This window comes from Lampetra planeri, chromosome 22, assembly GCF_965212315.1.
Source record: "Lampetra planeri chromosome 22, kcLamPlan1.2.h2, whole genome shotgun sequence".
Taxonomy (NCBI): domain Eukaryota; kingdom Metazoa; phylum Chordata; class Hyperoartia; order Petromyzontiformes; family Petromyzontidae; genus Lampetra; species Lampetra planeri.
Genome location: NC_136128.1, coordinates 1,339,912 through 1,361,896, shown reverse-complemented (window position 1 = coordinate 1,361,896; position 21,985 = coordinate 1,339,912). Strand labels below are relative to the sequence as shown.

The following is a 21,985-nucleotide window of genomic DNA, read 5'->3' as shown; positions in this document are numbered from 1 at the left end:
CCAAAATAACAAGAAGAGACATTTTTTTTTAATTCGGTAAAAAAAACTCACGAGTTCAAGGGTCGCAATGCACTGTGTGGTGAATATGAGACTGCGCCGGTCCTTAATAAATAACGCGTTCGAAGTAGTCCTTAAAGGGCCGCCGCGTGCGGCTCCGGAGCCGTGGGTTGCTGACCCCTGCCCTCTCCGCACCACCAAGACACCCAACCTTTGGGGCCGCAAAGCTGACAGTACAACCGGCAGTGCAGCAAGTGGGTTCAACACGTAGGCTTTCGCGATCAATATCATCCATAATACGGGGTTTATTTTACGCGATCTAACCCCAAAAAAAACCTGTATTAAGCATGTGGGTTCGTGGCCTAAATCTGCGTGGAATTTTTGTGTTATAGCCCCTGGGCTTGCTTTGGGTGCTTCCGTTTTCTACCTTGCATGGAGAATTACTCGGTAAGAAATCGGACAAATATTCCAATCCGGACTATCCTGAGGAGTCCTAGGACGGAGCTTTGTCTCCTCCATGATGAGGTTTGCAGGTGAGAGATGGCACTGTAAGCAAAGTCTGTCAAGCTGTGAATCAGGCTCATTGTTTCTGAATACACTTTGATTTCCATCCCAAGAATACAAACGCTCAAAGTGGTTCGCAATCAAGATTCTATAAACACTACGAGGAATACACAACTTGTTTTACTTAAAAAAAAATCCATTCCCAATTCCCTTCTGTGCATGCAGATGGAGTCTATCTCCGACACCTGGCACGCGTGACCCGCGTCTCTTGGCTGATCCATGTAATTCGACATCGCCCCGTGAGCGGTGACCACCTTTTGAATTGTAGCTCTGCTATCGACGGACGGCAGCAGGCGACGGGGCCGCGGAGATGCCACCCGGTGCCACGCGGCTCCCGACCACGTTCACAGCCAACATGCCGCTGCAGGAGCTCTCCTCCCCCGTGATGGACAATGCCAGTTTTGTGCCGATATTTCCACCGAACGCCTCTCTCCCACGGCCCCGCTGACTTCAGGCAACGCAGCCGCTTGGCTCCCCGGGGGTCAGTGTAAACAACGAAAAAAAACTGACAGCTCTCTCTCAAAAGACTCATGGATATATTTTTCCGTCCTTCACCAACGATAATGATTTATGACCATGCTGCAGAAGGCGACCGGCATGTGGACTTGGGCAGGCTGTGGCGGGATGCTCCAGTAATGACCGCACGCGAGCATTCCTCCTGATACTTTTGGTGGGGGGGTATGGGGGGTCCTGTGGAAGCATCACCGTTCAGCGCTGAGAGGTATCCACAATGCACTGCAGGCTCCCATGTAGCCATGCGGGGACACACACCAGACCAGGACCGGTTCAGGTGTGCGCGACTGATGTTAGCAGCGGCAGGGAATTGAACTCAGATCGCCGGGTTCATCACGAAATGCGCTAACCACTATAGCCACCATACATTCAGACTTACGCACATGAATGCATTCCTACGGACATACAAGGGTTCAACAATGTTATGAGAGACTTGCACTGCCCGGGCATTTGCGCGGGAACCAGGGACCGGGTGGAGGGTGGGTAAGGTGGAGGCGCGACGCCAGATTGAAGCACGAACACGGCCCAACGCTGCGGGCGACGTCATCACGCGACTGAATGTCAAGATCAAGTAAAAAAGTATTCTACTTGAGGCTGGTGCAGCTTTGTAAAATCTCATTTTTAATACCCTTCACTGTCTCTTGCACACGGCAAGTAATGTTCAGACCTTTATCAACCCACTGCTGCATGAAGGCCTCCTCAATTCCTTTATTTCATGGGGATTCTATGACCGTACTTCACCATTCTGTTCAGTGCTGGTTGGCGAAGGCAGTGTCGAGGACCGATTCAGATATCAATCGCCGCCGGTGTTAAACTAAACTATTAAACTAAACTATAGAGTAGAACAGCACCGCTCAGGCGCGTCGTGCGGCTAAACACGGAAATCCCCTACACCTCCAGCGGCAAAGCCGCCGGTCCTCCTGCGATGAGTGGGAGCCGAACTGCAAAATCAAGCAGTGAACGCGGCACGGCGTCTCCCGTCGCTCCGGTGGGGAAGGCAGTGGGGGGTGGGGTGGAAGGAGACAGGGCTGACCACTCACAAGGGAACAACGTTTCTGCAATTCCTCTGTGGTGTACAACTGCCGATGGAAAGTTCTGACCCTGAAGAGCAGTCCGTCTCCGAAAGGTCGCTTGTCTGTTTCTCTTTCCTTGTAGCTAATACATGTTCCTTTCATTTGAGCATTCCTGAGCCGTGTACCGCACGTGCGCACCGTGGGCTCCCGCTCCTCCGCCACTTGACTTCTCGTTCTTTTTTCATGCTTTCCCTCTCTCCCTTTCCCACTTTTCTGCTCTCACGAGACTGACTCCCTGCGGCAGTGGTGGTCAGCGGTGGCCCAGATCAAATACAAAGCCGCGGACGATGCAAGCTAGGCTATAAAGGCCCGTGTTTATCGCGTACCTCCGTCGCGTGGGGGGGATACGGCCGCAGCGTGCATGGAGCGTTTGTATTGCTTCTCGGAGTAATGGGTTACTACTTTGGGCCATGGGGGCACATCATCTCTAACCCCCGACGAGCGGGGAGCGGTGCTCGTGAGAGTTTCCTTAACTGATTGTCATCTGCAAAAAATTGTGATATTTTAGAGGTCCGATTCTGGCCCGCATTGCTCGATCATAAGCAAACTAAACTAAACTCTTTTTATTTCGCCAGGTAAGGCCCACCGAGCTATATGGCTCTTTTTTTAGAAGTGACCAAAAATGACAGCTCAACGAAGTGGCTTATCACGTGGAAATGTATAACAGCCAAATACTCTTAAAATGTACATTGATTTGAAATGTGGAGGGATAAAACCACAGGACCCGGAGAAAAATCAACTTATCCACAGGGGGAGAGAGAGACACCACAACCCCAAAATATACAGCAGGCGTCAGGGTTATGATCGAACCCACGAACCCCTGAATACCGGACGAGGTAGTAAACATCTCGCCACAGCAGCGAATGATTTGCAAACGGCCGAGTTGTGCGACAGGTATTTTGTTCATTCTCTGGACCCTGTGAATTGCAGCGATCCACTTGAGAATGCCAAACATTGTGTTCGTTAAAGCCCGGCCGTTCCTTGCTGCGTTTAAATATTTTATCGTGTTTGTTGTTGTTTGCTACGTAAGTTACTTCTTTCTCTCCTGTGAAATCAATCACCCCCTCCTCTCTCCTGATGACAAAAATACATGAATCCATATTGAGAGAGACACCACGAACCCCAAATATACCACAGTCGTCAGGGTCGTGATCGAACCCACGACCTCCTGTATGCGGGGCGAGGTAGTTGACATCTCGCCACCGTGGCGCCCACGACGCGATGTGCAGTGGTCGGCGAGCCGGGCGCGAGGCCTGCACGGAACCGTGACCCCTCCTCCCACCCCTGCATGACCTCCGCACGCTCACCCACGTGCAGCTCACGGCGGCACGCGGAGCCTCGGGTCTGTGGCGTAATTCGGTTAGCTCCCCCCTAGCCCCGCACACCTGGGCCCGGGACATTTAGCAAAAAACTCAAAGCAGAAACGGTACGCTTGAACCAAAGGGACATGTCAATTTCAGAGAAACTAAAGGGAAAGATGAAAAATGCCGGAGGGGGGGGGGGGGGAAAGTGTTTTGTTAAGCAGAAAGAAGCGTACGTGATATTTACCCTGAGGAGAAATGCGACTCTCGGGAGGTTGTTCTGTTGTAGATACATGGCACATGTGTGCACGTTGCTCCAGAGTTTTAAAGCATTCACTCTTCAACGTTTTCAAAGCACACACACTTCAAGAAGAGTTTTTGGTCTCATGGCGGGGAACCCCGCACCCACGCACACCCACAAGTACGTATATACATGCACCCCCGCTCACACAAAGACAAACAACCCCCCTTGTGCTGTTACCGAGCACCGATTAAAGACTGCAAGGCACACGAGGGGGCAGTGTGGCCTGCACCACGCCTCGCCGCCTTTATTGCCCCAGGACTGAAGGTTACACACCACACCACGTACTCATTTAAGGCTGAGTCGACCAAGTGGAGGCCCAGGACTGGTTCCGATAATGCCCATAGGAATGATCTATGGTCGGGAAGTGAACTTGGCTCGCTGGATTCGTAGCATCGTGCGCTGACCACTGCACGACCGCTCTCCATACAAAGACAAAGATCCCCCGTATAGCCTAAACAGACTGTTGGGGCAAGTGCTGTTAGCGAGCACCTATGAAGGCCGGCACGACACACGAAGGGGTGGATGGCCAACGCCACGCTCCCAATACGTACACAACCACACATGCACTGAACACACACGCAAGGCTGAGTGCTGATGGAGCCTTCAGCTGCAGAAATATTAACTGATCAGACGAGAGTCCGGGTCAAGGCGAAATAAGAGAGGAAACGGACAGCTGAGCTCTGTAGAGTCCACGGTGGCGGGGTCCAGCTGGGGTCACAGCACAGAAACGGGAATTCACGGGGGTGTAGGAAAAGGTGGTCTTGTGACGTGGGAGAATATAGACTGGGAAGAGCAAACACCCCGAGACTAAAACCCCGTGAATCTCCATTGCACAGGGGTAACCTCTGTCTTGCTGATGAGATACTGCTGACAATTGAGACACTCTGTGTCAAAACTGGCCCACAGACTGCTTGGGATGTATGTTGAACTTTTTTCGCACCGTACGGAGCCCACCATGCTAATCGGGAAGGACGACAAATGAATCAACGGTGCTGAAATTATGTTCTCCCAGCAGGCCATGAAGGGCAATGGTTTGTATAGAGAACAAGCCATCGTTTACGTGGAGATGCAATATTTGTGAATGAGACGTAGCATCCGCTTGTCTAGTTTGTTGCTTGTGTTCTCCACAACAACGCGAATGATCACTTTGCGTTTTGTGTAGAAGCTCGCGTCCTTGAAAGACAACACCCCCCACCAGCCCAAGATCTAAACTAAACTATTTTTATGTTACCACGTAAAGCCCACTGAGATATGTAGCTCTTTTTTCAGAAGCGAACTCGACACAAATGGTAGCTCAATGAAGTGGCTTATCACGTGTAAATGTATACTCTAAACGTGTGATGTTAATTCAAAATGTTGAGGGGAAAACAGGAGGACCTGGAGAAAAATTCAAACGACCATGGGGAGAACACGCAAACATCAGGGTCCGGATCGAACCCACGGCCTCCTGTATACCTGGCGAGGTCGTTAACATTTCGCCACCGTGTCACCCCACCTCGGCACCGCCAGGTGGCCCCCCTCACCCCACCAACCCCCAGGCCCTCTCTGAACGCAGCCCCAACGCTCCAGCGAGGCCCTCACCCCCTTGTGTACCTCTCCCCGCGCGCTCCCCACCCTCCCCCCCACCCCCCACAACCCACGTCCCCCTTCCGTGCACCCTGCCTCACCCCCATGACCCCCGCGCCCTCCCCCCCCGCATGGGTGCAGACCACCCGCTTTGCCCCCCCCCCCCTCCCCACACATGGTGGGGTCGGTGCGTGGCCTCCAGCCAATCAGAGCGCCGGGAAATAACCGACAGAATGACAGCCAGAGTTGTTAGATGGCAATAAGATTGAGATGTGGAAGCTGTGGAATGAGAGGCGAGCGGACCCAAGAGCGAGACATTTGCTCCAGCTGCCTCCAAGGCCCTCAAGGAAGTGTGCTCGGAGGACAGATCGATCAATTGCATTGAAGGTAACAAGAGAAAAAGCACGAGCTGATGTACAATTGCAACACAATCAGCAAAATCACTTAACACATTCACCAAACAACTCTGACCGTGGCCTTAAAATAACTATATATATGAGGCAAAGTTTCAAGCAAAGACCTTTCTGCATGGCACTTAAACAGAGCGGCCAGAGAGACCCAGTGGATCACATGACTTGGAGACTGCACTTTACATCATGGAGCCTGATGAGAATTACATTTTGTAATTGTTCAAGGGTGACCAATTATTTTAATTGGCTTATGAATAGTTCCCTAACAGTAGCTGTCTAGTACCAGACTCTTCAAGAACCACACGGAATTATCACTCAAATAACGTCATTAATATGAATAGTGAAATTACTAAATATTACCATACAATATGGATTCGTGTATGTTTGTCATCAGGAGAGAGGAGGGGGTAATTAATTCCACAGGAGAGAAAGAAAAAAACAACTTGCGTAGCAAACAGCAACAAACACGATAACATTTTTAAACTCAGAAAAAAATGTGCTAGGCTTTAACAAACGCAATGTTTGGCATTCTCAAGTGGGTCACTGTGATCCGCGGGGTCCACGGAATCAACAAGTGACCTGTCGTACAACTCGCTTGCTTGCAACTGAATCGCTGCAGTGGCGAGATGTTAACTGCCTGGCCTGGTATACAGGAGGTCGGAGGTTTATCCCGAACCCGACGCCTGCTGTATATTTGAATTTTGCATCTTCTCCCCCTGGACGTGTGTATTTTTCTCCAGGTCCTTTGGTTTTTCCATCCACATTTCGATTCAATTTCCCTCCACGTTTAGAAACCTGCATTTTAGAGTATATTGCTGCTATACATTTACACCTGATGAGCCACTTCGTTGAGCTATCATTTGTGGCCGGGTTTCTTCTTTTAAAAAATGTATAGCTCAGTGGGCCTCACCTGATGATATTAAAAATTGTTTAGTTTAATTATACAGGCACGCTTGAGAACTCGGATTGACCGCGAAAATCCAGTATCTGGGCAGACAAGGGGCAGACGCTGGAGAGTGCAGAGGGCATGGCCAGACACGTCCTTGCGAGCGACGAGTCGCTCAGACGTGAACAGAGCAGCTGTAGGCGATTAATTAAGTTGTGCGATTTCGAGAGCTATTGTGTTGCGGAACGTATCGCTCAGACGTGGACCTTGACAGAAGGCGATTGCAAACATTAAGTTTGGCAGTTGTGAAGAAACGGCAAGTGCGGAAACCATATGCCTTTGACGGCTGTGATGGCCAGGCAGGAGCAGGTGGTTATGGTGTGAGATGAAAGCTGGCGATGGGCTGGTCGGGGCGCTGTGAGCAGGCTTTGAGCGATGAAGGTAACTTCTGTGCCAGGGTATGCGTCACTGGCAGCATATTTTTGCTTGTTTCATGGATGCGGGTGACATTGTCCAGCGACGTTCAGCAGTTTCGCAGTCACACGTTCACCGTTTCTACGGACTGCTGGGATAATTTCATTATTACTATTATTATTCCACTTGTTTACTCAGAAAAGCCTCGCCAAGTCCACACGGCCCTCTTGCAGGGAGGGTTCCTGCCAAGTTGTCGCAGTCGGGGGCAATGAGCGCTGTGGGTATTTCAATTAAGAAATAAAGGGGGGGTCCCCCTGCAGGTTGTGATGTTGCGAGCCGCAACATCACGCCGTACAATGTGCGTCAAAATCTACTGCTGTGCTGTACTTCCATGCTCCCCAACCTTCACCAACCAACCGCACTGACCAGGCCTGGTGGAGTGTAGTCAAAGAACCCCAATGGCCTGCGTGGCGTGCGGAGTGCTCTCATCCAGCAAATATAACAAGCGCTTTCGCATTCTAAACTGCACAACGCCATATACTAACACGCAAAGACAAAGATCTCCCGACGGCCGGACAGACCGTTTGGGTAAGTGCCGTTAGCGAGCACCTATTAAGGCTGGTAAGGTGTATTGGGGGAAGGTGTTGACAGCACCGTGCCCGGTCGCCTTTGTTTCCCCAAGCGCTGATGCTTACACATCGCGCCGGGCTCTCATTTAAGGTTGGCAACCTTTGGGAGGTTCAGGGCTGGTTCAGACATTCGCCCACTGATGTTGGCCGTGGCGGGAATCAAATTCGGGTCAGCAGGTTCACAGCGCAGTGCACTAACCACTGCACCGTCGGATAGATCAAGGTGGCTGCTGCTGCTGCTGAATAATCACAAACATTGAGAGGAAAGCCAAAGCTACTCCCACACATTACCTGTGTGCCCGGGTTACCTGCTGGGCCCTCAATAGCACACGCACACACACGCACACACACGCACACACACGCACACACACGCACACACATACGCACACACATACACACGCGTGGGGATTCCTCCCCCAGCAGCCATCCCCCCGGGGGACACAACGCTCACGCACGTAACGAATACGAATACCTGTGAGCCGCAATGCGCGACAGAGGCAGGTCGCAACACAACACCGTGGACTCCCAACACGCCGCCACCCCCTCGGGCGGCGCGCAGACACGGAGGCATTCAAAGTAAACATTCTCGCTATTTTAAATACTGTACGCATCAAAGAACAAAGGTACAGCCCCGCAAGTGCTAAATCACTACTCGCAGAAGGACCTCAACTACTGGACATCTGTGATAAAATAAAAACAGAGCTTCACAGCTCATAGGATTTCTCCAGGATAAATGAACATTTAGATTCTGAACTAGATGGTGTTTTGGCCCAACTCTTCCACGCCGTACCGCACCGTACGCGGCCGTGGGGTCCACATTTACACTGCAGGGTGGACAGAGACGAGGGGTGGGGGGGTTCAGGAAACTTGCGCCATTGTTCATCTCCCGTGCCAGGAGATTGAACCGAACTGCCGACCTCTGCATTGCAAGTCCGGTGTGCTTCCCATTATACTTGTCAGCATCCCAAACACGATACGTAGTTACATTGTCACGTTATGTTTAACGAGTGCTCCTGCAGCAAGGCAAATGCAACGGATCTGAAGTGTGGTGAGTTGATGTTCTCAACCCGGTCACCAGTTTCTCCAAAAACGATATGACCTTAAATGTGTTTCTGCACTTAATTTGGCTACGTTCCAGCTCTTAGAATTAAAGAGATTGGTGTTACTGTCATGTGACGAACCATATAGCAGAGTGGGTGGGTAAGTGCTGCCCCCTCCTGTGTAGCACAGAGGTCAATTGGAAAGGATCTCAAAAGATGTGCTGTGATATCTGCTTCTGCGGGCCATTCTCTCATGTCAGGAGGGGTTGCATCTCATGACACGACACCAACATGACAGCGACATAACACCGTCATGACACTGTCGTGTCAAGCCCCAGGCTCTGCACCTGCACACTAGGTCAGAAAATAAAGTTTTCATGGTGACCTTTGCATGGCCGAGGGCCTCAATAGATTTATTATGGGCAGCTTGCATTGAGCAGCGGTGCGACGTAGTTTGTGCTGTGCCAGGAGTCTAGAATTCCCTTCTCCCTTCCCTCATCCATCCATGCTGTCGACTGCCCACCCTATTCAAATCCTATCATTTTTTCCCTCTGACTAAAACTACCGATTGCCCCCCTCTCTCTTAAAATAACTGTGCCCACGGTGTGCGCACAGCCTCTCTCTAGCATCGTGAGATGCGGTCGCGACGTAGGTGCTACGTATGTCCAGGTTGTGCTGCGGGGGATGAGGCGTCAGGGTGCGGAGTGGCTCACTGGTCCCTGACTGTCCACCGGCACCCCCACACCCAACGGCGAGCCACCCCGCAGGGCAGCGCGATCGCACTTTTTGTCCCGAAATAAGTCGGGCCCGTCAAATTACGCACAGTGAGTGACAGTGCCCTCTGGCTCGTTGCAAGTTATCCCTCAAAACGGGAGTTTCTTGTGGAATTGTCCGTGCCATGCCAGAAGAGACCGGGAGTATCCCCGGGTAACCTCAAATCGGCCTAAGGAAAATAAATCTACACCTCGCATAGTGAGTTTAACTTTGACGAATGGAGTGCCAAAACCAACCGTGAGACTTTGCAGTGTCACCACTCACCCTCGCACAAGTCTGGACTCCATGCTCAGAAATGTCATTTCACGTTTCATGTGGTACCAACTCAATAAATCACGCCAGCTTTACAACCATAAAGGGATTGCTCTCCAGTCTAGCGCAGTGTCAGACGACAATGCCCAGAAGCACTTGTACTATGGATTGTATGGACACAGGGCACGAAAGAAAGAGTGCCTCGTGTTCACAGCAAATCGTTAGCATGCATCTGTAAAACATCTGTCTTAGTTTTTGCCCAAGACAAGAGAGCAACGACAATACAGGTGTCACGCTACGATAGTCTCCCTTGACTCAACGTACCGTTTTACCGATTGCGAAGTCAAAACGAGTCACGGAGCTTTCCCACTCGAATGAGCTTCCAGCATCGTTCATCTCCATTACAGCCCAGTGCCAGTGGCAGAAATTCCATATTACCATGGTGGGCACCGCTCTATCCGTGAGAACAACACTGCGCGACTTCCACAACGCCATAGGGATGGATGTCTGAGCCAATGCTCCGGCCGAGATTTGACTTTGCAAGCTTCTGATTGAAGTGCTCTGTTTAAACTCACAGAAGAGTAAAAGCCGCTCGCAGCTTGACGTGGTTCGAGTGCACCGTCCATCACGACAACGCGGGGGATCGGAATGAGAAATCGCAACGGGGCAACGGGCGAGCTCAACCACTCGACCATTCTCTGGGCTCACGGTCAGTCGTCTGTTGTCCCGCTGCTCAGATTCAACAAGTAAACAACTTGGCATATTGTGTTTTGTTTCATTGTGCCATTGACATTGTAGCACGAGACAAATTAATTAATTCGGATCTCTCGCAGAGAAGTATCCAGGACGGCACACGAAACTTGACGTGACAAGAATACTTCTGAGATTCCGTCAAGTGGCCTCTGGCACATACATTAGGAGGGTGGCACTTCTCTACCTACTCTGTCACTGACAGTAACGTCCACCGCGTGACAGTCCACTCAATACTTTACACGTTTAGAGATGGTGATGGGGCCAATCGCAACTTTAACGGGACACAGCACCGGACCGCCATCACCCGGTGGCTGAGCTAAGGCGAAGAGCACCTTCCCCTACGCCTGGAACGCCTCCACCGGCGGCCGCAGAGATCCCACACTCGCTTGGAAACAAACACGGCATCCGAGTTACTGCGACGCTCCCGTTACGCCGAGCTGCAGCTGCTCCAGACGTAATCGCAAGCGAATAAAAACCTCCGCGAGGTAGCAGCAACCAGATGCTGGACACGAGCCCCCTGATGCCGTCCACTGTTATTCAGCCAACGCAACGTAAACGCACGGGTGTTGTGGGGCTTTCTTGCGTGTCGTTAAAAAATCTAAAGAAAATGTTCTTGTGCATAGTGACCACATCGCGGCGGATAGTTACGTAATGACACACGCCCGGCCAGTGCCCACAGCGTGGGTCTGATTAGCATGCCGGATGAGTTAGTTTACCAGAAACAGATTTAGCAATGATTTATCTATGATTCATCTATGATTTTAGGAACAAATGCATTCCCCACCATTTCTATCTCCATCAGGTCAAAAGTTTGACGTCGCTCTGGGAGAGGCTACACTTTTGACAAATCGTCGGGCCAACGCGAGGGTAGTGGGCGGCTCTTAAAGGCTGTCCTCATCAAGGCGCTGCTGACAAGAACATCTGGAGTGTTGGGGTTTGTCAAGATTAGGTGCCAAATTACAAGCAACACTGACATTTTCTCAACACGCCGTATATCATTGCAACCCTACAGAGTGACCTTGGCTTAGCGGTGGGACATACAGACACACTCTCGGTGGTGGGGGCACGACACAGTCAATGTTAAACCAACGTTAAACAAATGTTCATTTTAAGAATTTAGGAGGAGGGTTGAACCTTTAAAAGGGGGGCTCAGTTCCCTCCAGCCCCCTCTTCCCCCCCCGCCCCCGACTCAATGGGGCTGCGTCATGGTCTTGCTCCTCAACAGGAAACAGTGGTGAAAAGCCAAAAGTTGCAGCACAGAGAATACTGCACTCCCGGTCTCATCAGATCTCGGAACCTAAGCAGGGTGGGTGGAACCTGGATAGCGCTTTGATGGGCCACCACAGTGCATAACGGATGGTATAGGATGCTGCCGGGCCACGTTCAGGGCAGCGCAGCAACATCTATTATTGTACTCTACCTCTACGCTCCCACATCTATGCTCTCTCCTTTCGCCAATCCACACTTGTACATGACCACACCTGGCTCTTCTGACATTGGCCATGTCCATTGCTCAAAGGCCCTGCCGACTCCTCTGCCTTTGCCCGCATCATCCATGTAGCAAGAGGAATTTAACCACGAGAAAATTCAGATTTTCGAAAAAAAGCTTTGGCACACCGGCACAGCCTTTTCTGAAACCACCGGGTTTGTCCCACCCAACTCAGGACGTCTGGCAGATTTTAACGTACGGTATCCTTGCTACTGAAAACAATAAACCATAAAAGGCCCACGGGCTTGTGCCGTGACGACTGGCAATGGGAATCCTTGCCATCTTTTGACTTCACGTCTCGTGTGTGAGCGTGGTGTCAATTAACTCTTTCATCTATGGATTGACCAACATGAACATGTCATCGCGACAACCATTACACCATTGCTGCCATCATTAACATTGCTGTCTCAATGGCTCTGTTCGTGTAATTAGAGGGTTGGAACAATCCATAATCGAGGCTTTTGGCTTAGAGTGTGTAAATATAAATGCGTCGCGAAACCCGCCACTACCCGACACAACCAATGAGTAAAGTTTGTCATGTAAACAAAACATGCCGATTCGTTACTAGTCCAGCACACCGGTGTGTTGGAGAGTAAACTCACGACATTTACAATTCGAGTACTAATTGGCTGTTGGGTGATGGCGGTTTAACGACACATTTATATTTACGCGAACTAACCAAGAAACTTCTATTATGGATAATATTGATCGCGAAAGCCTCCATGTTAAACAGGTTGGAACAATATTACACATTTTAAGTCAAAAGTAAATTTAATCACCAAGCAGAAAACTAAACTTATTACCATGTGTAGAAATAAGTCCACCAACTCCACTGGCAGAGGAGACAGACGAGCTGAGCCTGCCAGACCTTATGAGGCCTTCCACAAATAAGGGGCTATGGTATAGAATTACTTATGTCACCGCACAAAATCTATAAGTGCGATTTAGGATAAGATTAGTCGTAACTCTGAGTAAATAAGCGAGTTTTGACATTTGGCTTCATAAAGTTACGGGAAATATTACAAGTGGCTGATTGTATCCGAAAATAATTACAACTATTTAATACAGTGGTACCCCGGAGATCGAACTTAATTCGTTCCAGAAGGCCATTCGAACACAGATTTGTTCGAACACCGATTTAATTTTCTCCATAATAATTAATGTAAATGACATTAATTGGTTCCAGACACAAGAAATCTCTCATTATAAAGCATTTAACACGAAGTTTACAGTAATTACATGCATAAAAGCATACAAAAAAACTACACAATAAATAAATGGGGACATTGTGTATGGATGAACACCAAAAAACACTCAAATAAAGGAAATTAACGAAAAAGTTAAGGAACGATGTTTGTGGGTAACTGCACTGGGTGAGAGCAACGCGTTCACTGAGCCTCTCACACCACGGTAAAACCTTTGTCTGGGCAAGCGTCATGCACGCTGGCCATGCGCGTCTCAGCCGTACAGGTTCTTTCAATTCGCGATTGCCCGTTCGACCTCCGAATTTCGTTCGGTTTCTAGGGCAAAAAATGCTCGGAAATATCGTTCGAACACCGATTTGTTCGAGGTCTGGTGTATTCGATCTCCGAGGTTCTACTGTAATTACAAAATTTATAATGAATAACATTAAGAATTAATTATTCATATAATACAAGTAAGCATTCATATGATCAACATGAATAACATGAACATACCTCACCCGCACACCGGCTGAAGCGCAAGAAGGCATATTCGGATGTTTTGCGAGGTGAGTGTCATATGATGATTCGTTTTTGGCATAGCTCAACGAGTAGCCGGTGTAAACAAACAAACACGCCCCGTTCCGCGAGGGCACCCCGCGCTGGCACACCTCGAACACGCGCCGGTGGGAAAAGTGAAATTCACATTCCGAGCGGCACCGCGAGGCACACGTACCTAGGGTGGTGTCCTTGCCCGTGACGGAGGGTCCCTCCCCGCTGGCGTAGACGCCGCTCACGGACAGCTCGTACGTGGTGTCGGGCTGCAGCCCCGTGAGCTGAGTGGAGCGCGCCGCTCCGTCCAGCAGCCTCTCGCCGGCGTCCGCCTCCGACAGCAGCGAGCGGTAGGACACCCGGTACGAGGTGACGCGCCCCGGCGCCGCCTGCCACCGCACCGCCACGCCGGTCTCGCTGGCGTTTGTGCGCAGGCCGTGCGGCGGGCCCAGTTCTGCGAGAGCGTCGCGCGCACACCGCCGCGTCGTTAGTTTCAAACGAGAGCGGAGCACGCGTGCGATGGACTGTGCTGGACTGCGCTGGACTGCACTGGACTGGGCTGGATTGCGCTGGACTGGCCTAGACTGCAGGGAATTGGACTTTCAGATACCTTTGGTGGAGTCGCGCATGAATCACCGCGTCTCAGTCACTTCAGTCTGGTTCTTCCCTGCAATTGCTCGCTCACGCCGCTGCCGGTAAAATGGCCTCCGCAACGGGGAGCTCTGGAGAGCCTCTCTGGGGGGTAAGTGACCTTATTTTCCACGCTGGCAATGACTTGGCAAGTTACCTGCCCATCGACTAACTGCGGTGTAGCAATCTCTACTGCTCGGTGTATAGGCGTGGCGAGGAGATTTAAACTGCGATGCCAGGAGGTGGAACTGAACTGGCGACTTTGTCTTAGTGCAGTGAGCTGAACATTACACCCCAACAAGTCAGGTCAAGTCAATTTTATTTCTGCTTAGACACGTGGCGCCTTTCTGGCACAAATCTGCCACTCAAAGCACAAGTAACCCACTTATGTCTGAGCAGGCTAAAATTAGAAACAAAGCAATTCCAGTTTGATAACTTTCCCCCCTCCAGTACCCAATTAGTGCAGCCAAGACGCTTGCATCCAAGGACGAGTGGGGAAAGTCGCGGCCTCGATCTGGGCCATATCTTAAATTAAAGTTTGTCCGGCCGTGACGTCGAGGCGTACAATGGAACACAGCCACCATCAGCCGCCTCCTGCCCTCGGAACCTCAGCATCGCTGACCCCTCCACCCTCGGTTACCCGCGAGGCAGAAACCCGTGTGGACAGTGCAGGTTCCGCCCGATCCCGTACTGCAACATGGCACCGACCGGCGTAGTGAAGTATGGTCAATCAACCCCCATGACAAATGCGACGTGGGGAAGCTTTCATCCAGCAGTGTGGTTTGATTAAGGGCTGTACGTTGTTGCGATTCTTATTTTATTTTCTCCTCATCCCTTTTAATATTAAGCGGCAGAAGCTTCGCTCTCCAGGTGCTTGTCATCAGCTGGGCATGACGTATTCGTATCGCTCGCAAGCCACGTCGGCTATAGCCGGCGTGCCTATGAGAGTTCGAGTGAGACGCACGGCGCAGACATCTCACCACGGAGTCTGCGTTCCGCAGCCAAAGGCCATCTCCGGCTTAAGGCAGATTTTGGGGAGCCGCTTGTTTTACAGAGGCTGTCCAGGTTAATAGAGTGCAACACTGAGACATAACGCCGCATTTGAGGAACTTGAGCCCATTCCAGCAACTAACTGCCCTAAACATCACCCAAACACACTCACGGTCTGTGCAGCCTCACGATCGATGCTCTCATCATCTTCCTCAAGCGGCTGCGCATACACAGCAGCCATGTGTGTATGGATGGACTGACTGCCACAAATACGGATGGCCAGACCCATCAAACGCAGCAGGGTATACAAACGGATAAACTGGTTTGCGTTGATGTCCGATAGACCGCACGCAATCTGCGGCGAACACTGAATCTTGATTTACTGTGACAAAAGTATTACTCTCAATTAAACACTCTACATTAAGTAAACTATCGCCAGGAATGTTCCAACTGTATATATCTCAACGCCAGCCGCGTTTTACTGACTAACGCGATGATTCACGGAATCCCAATGACCTAACCGCCAAAGTCGTCCCATCGGTGGGAAGCAAAACTGGCGGAGCCGTGGCGAGACATCCGACTGCAACAGAGCCGGCCAACGCCCTGCTACCGGTACATTCTGCAGGACGCATGCCGAGGCAACGTTCGTGCCTCGGTCCCCGCAGTGATATCCTGGCCCGAGATCCCCCATCCACGGGCTCAGCCACGCACACAAACCCACCACCCAGCTGGCCTTGGCTAGAGACGGCGCTCGGTGCGCGCTGGCGGTGCTGCGGCAGCTGCGGGCGCGTGGCCCCGTGCCCGGCCTGCGGACCATGACGACGCACGCGCGTTTCGGCAGTCACTTAAGATTATCGTGTAAATAAATTGCGGGTTTTCTTTTTTTTGGCCAAGCCACTCGCGCGACGCCGGTCTGGTGATGGTTAACGAGCAGAGCGGTGGCGGCTGCCGTGGCCACGTGCAGAGTGCGCCACTCGGGTTTCGGATCGTCAGTGGTCCCCTTCGGCGGTAGTAGTGTTGTTTATAATCCAGATGTCGGGACTCGCAGTTTGCATCAGCTGCGTGCTTTCCTTGCGAGTAACATGTGCGTTCTGCCATTCACAATGGAGATTGATTTTTCTATTATGATATTGCTCTGGATTTTCCACGTTTCATTTCTTTTGGCCATGACCCCATGGTCAGTGGCTGTCTCAGATACGCAGATACTCTTGTTCATCTTGCGACATTCTACCAATGAGGATGTTTTTTATTCAACATGTTTTCGTCCTTATTTCATCTTTAGGACATTAGAGAAATGATCATGATGACGATGTGATCAGCACCCGTCAAACGAGTTCATCTTTACGTTCTCAACAGAAGCCGTTTTTTGTCCTCTATTTCATCTTCCTAGGACACATTTGAAAAGCTTTGCTGTCACATTGTTCAGGGAAACCGATTAGTACTATTTTATTTGGTTAATATTTGCGTTGCATTTTTTTTGCCCATCCTATTTTAGGACCTCTGAGCTGAAGAAGCTGATCCCAGCTCGGAGACTACATCCATTCTTACGTCTGCGCCCATTAACATGTGCTCGAGATGCCATATGAAAAAGCTGATTCCATCTTCACCACTTGCTGACACCACGCAATTGGCTCTCCGATGTGTTTTCATGCTGCACCGCGTGCTGTCCGGCATGATGTCCGACGTTTCGCTCCCAGTAGTCGGAGTGAAACGTCGTGCGACTTGCAGCCGAACAACACGCGGAACATTTGCGAGCTGTGTAGCGCAACCGCAACAACCTACGCACCAGGTGATAAGCCTTGGAATTCCACAAATCAATGGGGGTTACCGATGGGAAATAAAACTACGTTCACTGGAGGACGCTGTTTCTCTTGTGTTAACATTCGTTGCATTTGGAAGTCTAGATGCAGCGCTTGCCAATGTGCGGGAGCACGGCCTCCTCTGCGAGGGTCCGGCACCACGGCTGCCTTCATTTAGCGAGTGCTGCTCCCGTCGGAACGTTCCATAGCTGGTGCTGGGGAAGGGGCTGCTCACCGCGTGGCTGTTAACTCTTGGCTCCCTTGGGCATCTGTTCATTCTCTCACTCTGTTCCTAAGTATCATTCATTATTTGTTACGAACATAAACAAACCGAATTAATGTATTGCAGACAATTCGACGCCCAAGTGCTTCGTAAAGTAAAACCAAAGAGACAGGTCAAAGGATTTATAATTAGATTGTGTTGAATTGGTAATTTAATGCGAAGACATTCACGTATTTTATCTCTGAATCATAAGCAAATATTTGCCAGTCTCCTGCCGTTTGCATGCCCGTTGCCGAGTCCCCAGTGCACCAACAGCTTGGAAACCTCAGCCACCGGGCCTCTGAGTAACGATCTCTCACTCGCCCTCTCTGTGGGGACGTGATGATCACGCTCGTTTAACAACCAGAGACATCAGACCCTGTTCGTGCCAGACGAGATAAAGACAAAGATCCCCCGTATAGCCAAAGCAGACTGTCGGGGCGAGTGTTGTTAGCGAGCACCTATGAAGGTCGGCACAGCACACGAGGGGGTGGGTGGCCAGCACCTCGCCCGACCGCCTTTGTTTCCCCAGTGGCGATGTTTACGCACCTCAACAGGTACTCGTTTGAGGCTGAGTCGACCTAGGGAAGGCCCAGCACCGGTTCAGATAATCGTCACCGGTGTTTGCCGTGAGCGGGAATCGAACTCGGGTCGCCGTGTTTGTAACGCAGCGCTCTAACCGCTGCGCCGCCGCTCCCCAGGCGAGACAAACACGACTGCACATCCACTGCCCATGGTCCGGATTTGCCGACCGCAGAGTCTCGAGAAAAAGGCCGGTGAATGAAATTCCAGGTGCCTATGGAATGTTGTATACTGGGTACGACCAACCTAATGAGCATGAATCTCAAACACGGTTGCAGCGATTTCCGCTGGAATGTTTTCGCAGCTCTGCATGGCACCAACGTCGCCACCGAGGCCTGGCAAACTGATGAGATCCAGTGCAGTAGAAGCTGGACATTGTCGGTGGTCCCTCGGGTACGAGGATGACACATCTTCTGCAGATCATCGGCGCGCCCGGAGACGGCTAAAAAGACCGATCTCAGATCTGCATGCTCGGCTGCAGATGTGTAGCTGGATATAAGCACACCCCCTGGGAGGAAGCCCAGCTGTGTCTTGCCTTACCCCCGCAAGTGCAATGTAAGCACGTGTTGCTTATGTCACAGCTGTGCTTTTATAAGGCGTGTTGATATGCAGATTGCACTGCATAAAGACACTTTAGCTCCTTGGGGAGCCACGGTGATGAGACACCAAGGACCTCACTGCAGTCCGCACCCCGGTGACAGACCCATCCAGTCACTGCCGTTGAACAAGCTCCATTTGCATTGCCCTCGAATTTCATTCTCCTGACGCATGAGCTCTTACAACTCATTTCTTAGTTATAGCCTCCATAACGACACGAATGATTACTTGTGTTACATACTTTATAGTTTTGCATTGAACTAGGACCCACATCTAACAGAGGAGACTAATGCTTTTTGGGCAAGTCACTAGCATTAGTTCAAGCCAGCCTGACTCTGCTGATGAGACACTCAAAAGTCGAAACCGCTGTTTTTTGCTTGCGTTGAACCTATGCCGCTAAAATGATACATTCCTAAATGGCCGTTTGCCTGATGGGATGTGTAAATAAAACACTATTTTTCTGACGTGGAGAGGCAGACAGGGGGAGGAGGAGGCCTGTCTTCTGCCGAGTTATCAGAATCAGAACATGTATTTAAAATGGAGGAATCCGATGAGCTACAAAGCGTTTTCTTCACAGATGTCCAGTGGTTTCACATTCGCACTGCACGCCCCGACACTCGGCCTCTACCGCGCGGCTCCTCGCGCGAGTCCTCTTCCTGTGCGCACTTAACGTTGAATTCAATCGCTGCCGTTGTTTTCCACAAGTGTACAAGTTGCAGCTGCTCTCAATCCCGCATTATCCAAATGGGGCTTTGTGTAATGCTGTCCGTCTCGCCGTCAGGATATTATTGCAGGGGAGCCTACGGAGGACGGAATGAATGAGCGGTCTCTACTCGGCAACGCTACCTTAACAAAACACAGCGGAATTTATGTACGTTGGCCACTCTCGGAGCCAATCTGGAAAGTTCTCTGACCCACAGTTCTTTTATCCATGGATCCTGCGTTCCTCGCCCAAAATAACATTCCTGATGTTCTTATTTGCGCAATTGGGGATAGAAAATATTGACCGAGGAATTAATATAGAGAGACGCAGGGAGAGCCATAAACAGGGAAAAGCCGGAGGCATGCAGGGACACGAAGGAACACGAGGGGAGAGAGACGTGAACACTGTGGAATATTAAGGGTGCACTAACTGAAGGGTACGATAAGACTTCTACAGCCACTCGTCAAACCATATCCGTAAATGACGAGAAAAATCCATCCCAATAGGAACATCAGTGCACGTTGGAAAACAAAGAGATTTAACAACAGACACACACAAAGGTGAGCCCTATCCAGACTACTAGCTCGAAAGAACTGAAAATTTGGCCTTGTTGTTTCGAACCACCGACTCAAGAGTCTTGAGAAAATGTGGCCAATCCCAACAGCAGGCAGCAGTGAAACAAAGACACACCCATGCATCGGTTTTCTCCTCATTAGGACTCATCAGTAGATTTATGTCATCAACAGTCGCTGCTGCCATAGGCCTCCGGGAGTCCCGTGCAGGCGCCGTCCTCTCCGTACACGACGAGCACGAACCGATCGGCCCCGGCCACGCACCTTCCTTGGTGGTCTCTTGCGCCCGCGCCGCTTCCCCGCTCCCCGAGCGGTACACGGGGGTGACCGCGACGCTGTAGGCGGTGTCGGGCAGCAGCTCGGATAGGAGGGCGCGCGTCGCGTCGCCGGACACCTTCAGCTCTTTGGGCGCCGGGTCCCTCGCGGGGCTGCCCGGTGGCCGGGCCAGCACGCGGTAGTGGAGCACGCGGCCCGGCGCCGCCGTCCACGTGGCGAGCATGCTGCGCGTCTTCACGTCCGAGAGGAGCAGCTCGCGAGGCGTGCCGGTCACTGAGAGATGGTGGTAGCAGACACGGGCACAAGGAGGAAGCAAGCCGATGATTCGTCGCAGACAGGGCACGCGCGCACACTCACGACACTGGAGTGGTAGTCAATTGCAGAGCACGCACGGGGATGAGGAGCACACGCAAGCGAGCCACACGCTCATGACATTGGAGTGGCATTCACTGTGGCGCACACACCGGGACGAGCAGTACGCATGCAGCGAGCGGGTGATTACAAATTACCCCCACTCTGCCCCCTCCCACCCCCCGCCGCATCATCTGGAGGAATGGAGGCTCAGACAGCCTCTACGTTTACGTGATTTGTGTTCACGCTGGCGAGGGCCCATTGAGCTAAATAGCTCTCTCTCTGGCCACACTCCACTCAGCCCACCGCTGCAGCTGGATGCACGTCAAACCGGTCGCCCACGTTCGCTTGTCTTCTGACTGCCCATTTCTCTGGAAACCTCAACCCCGTTTAACCTCGACCCCATTTAACTTCAACCCCGTTTAACTTTCGACTGTATACGGCTCTGAACCTCCAGTGAAACTTCCGCATGTCACACACCTCCAATTAGCACGGTTGGCTATGTACGGTGCGAAATAAGTCCAACATACATACATGCCGCAAGTCCCAAGAATAAACCGATCTTGGCTCTGACCACTCTTCCTCGAGCCATCTCCCTCTCTATCTCTCTCCGCGTGAAGCTTCTGGATAATGGCGATGCCTGATCTTTTGGCCGCCCATGGAGTTCTCAAAAACGGCCAAAAGAAAAACCACAACTCTGTGACCATGATTTTCCTTTAACTGTCAGAGGCCAGCTCACGGCTCCATACAGAAGCACAGAGAGAAAACAGGCAGACTGCAAAATAACATTTGTGTAGCCCTATTGGCATGAACATCTATCCACATCGGGTCCCAGCTCTTTAATTTCTGCAGGTGATCAACAATGCTTAGTACACACAACATCGGGGTGCCGGTTACTGGAGAACACAGCGGTTGGAGCAGCTGTACAGCACGCACATGATTATCATCGTCATCATCGTCAGCCATGATCTATCCACGGTTTGATGAAGGCTTCCTCATGCCAACGTCGTCCCTCATAGTGCTGTGAATTCACAATCCATCTCGCTCCTTCACACGAGTTGGCCTCATCACTCTCTCTCCATGGTGGTCGTCCTCATTCCGTCACCAGCCTCGTCCATCAGCCAACGTCCCTGCTAACGACATGTCCTCCCCTAGCCCTCGTATTTACCATGAACAGACAAGACGATGTCTCTAATTCGTGTTTGTTCTCTGATTCATGCGTTGCTCTTCATATCTCACTCGATATAAATCCGAGCATGGATCTCCACATGCTCCTCTGCACACTTCTCAGCTACAAATTTACTCTGCCCACGTTTCTGATGCGTCCGGTGTCGCGGGCAGAATGCACTGAATGGCAAATTTCTTCCCGATGCAAACCGATACATTACTTTTCATAACCAGTTTTCCAAAAGGACTACACTCGTTTGCCTCTCCCTAGCATGATTTTCATCCCAATCTACCTTCACAAAACCCCTGGGTATATGAACCCCAACGCATTTTCTGGTCGTACTGTCCCTCCAATTAT

At 51.0% G+C, this 21,985-nt stretch overlaps 1 protein-coding gene across 1 annotated transcript in view; it reads right to left on the bottom strand.

The window, feature by feature from the left end:
* The window catches only part of LOC144725103 (collagen alpha-1(XII) chain-like), a 319,564-nt gene that overhangs the window by 180,097 nt on the left and 117,482 nt on the right, over window positions 1-21,985 (bottom strand). Inside the window, 2 exon segments of the mRNA XM_078604576.1 lie at window positions 13,883-14,152; window positions 20,098-20,382. Of these exon segments, the coding sequence (XP_078460702.1) occupies window positions 13,883-14,152; window positions 20,098-20,382 (555 nt within the window).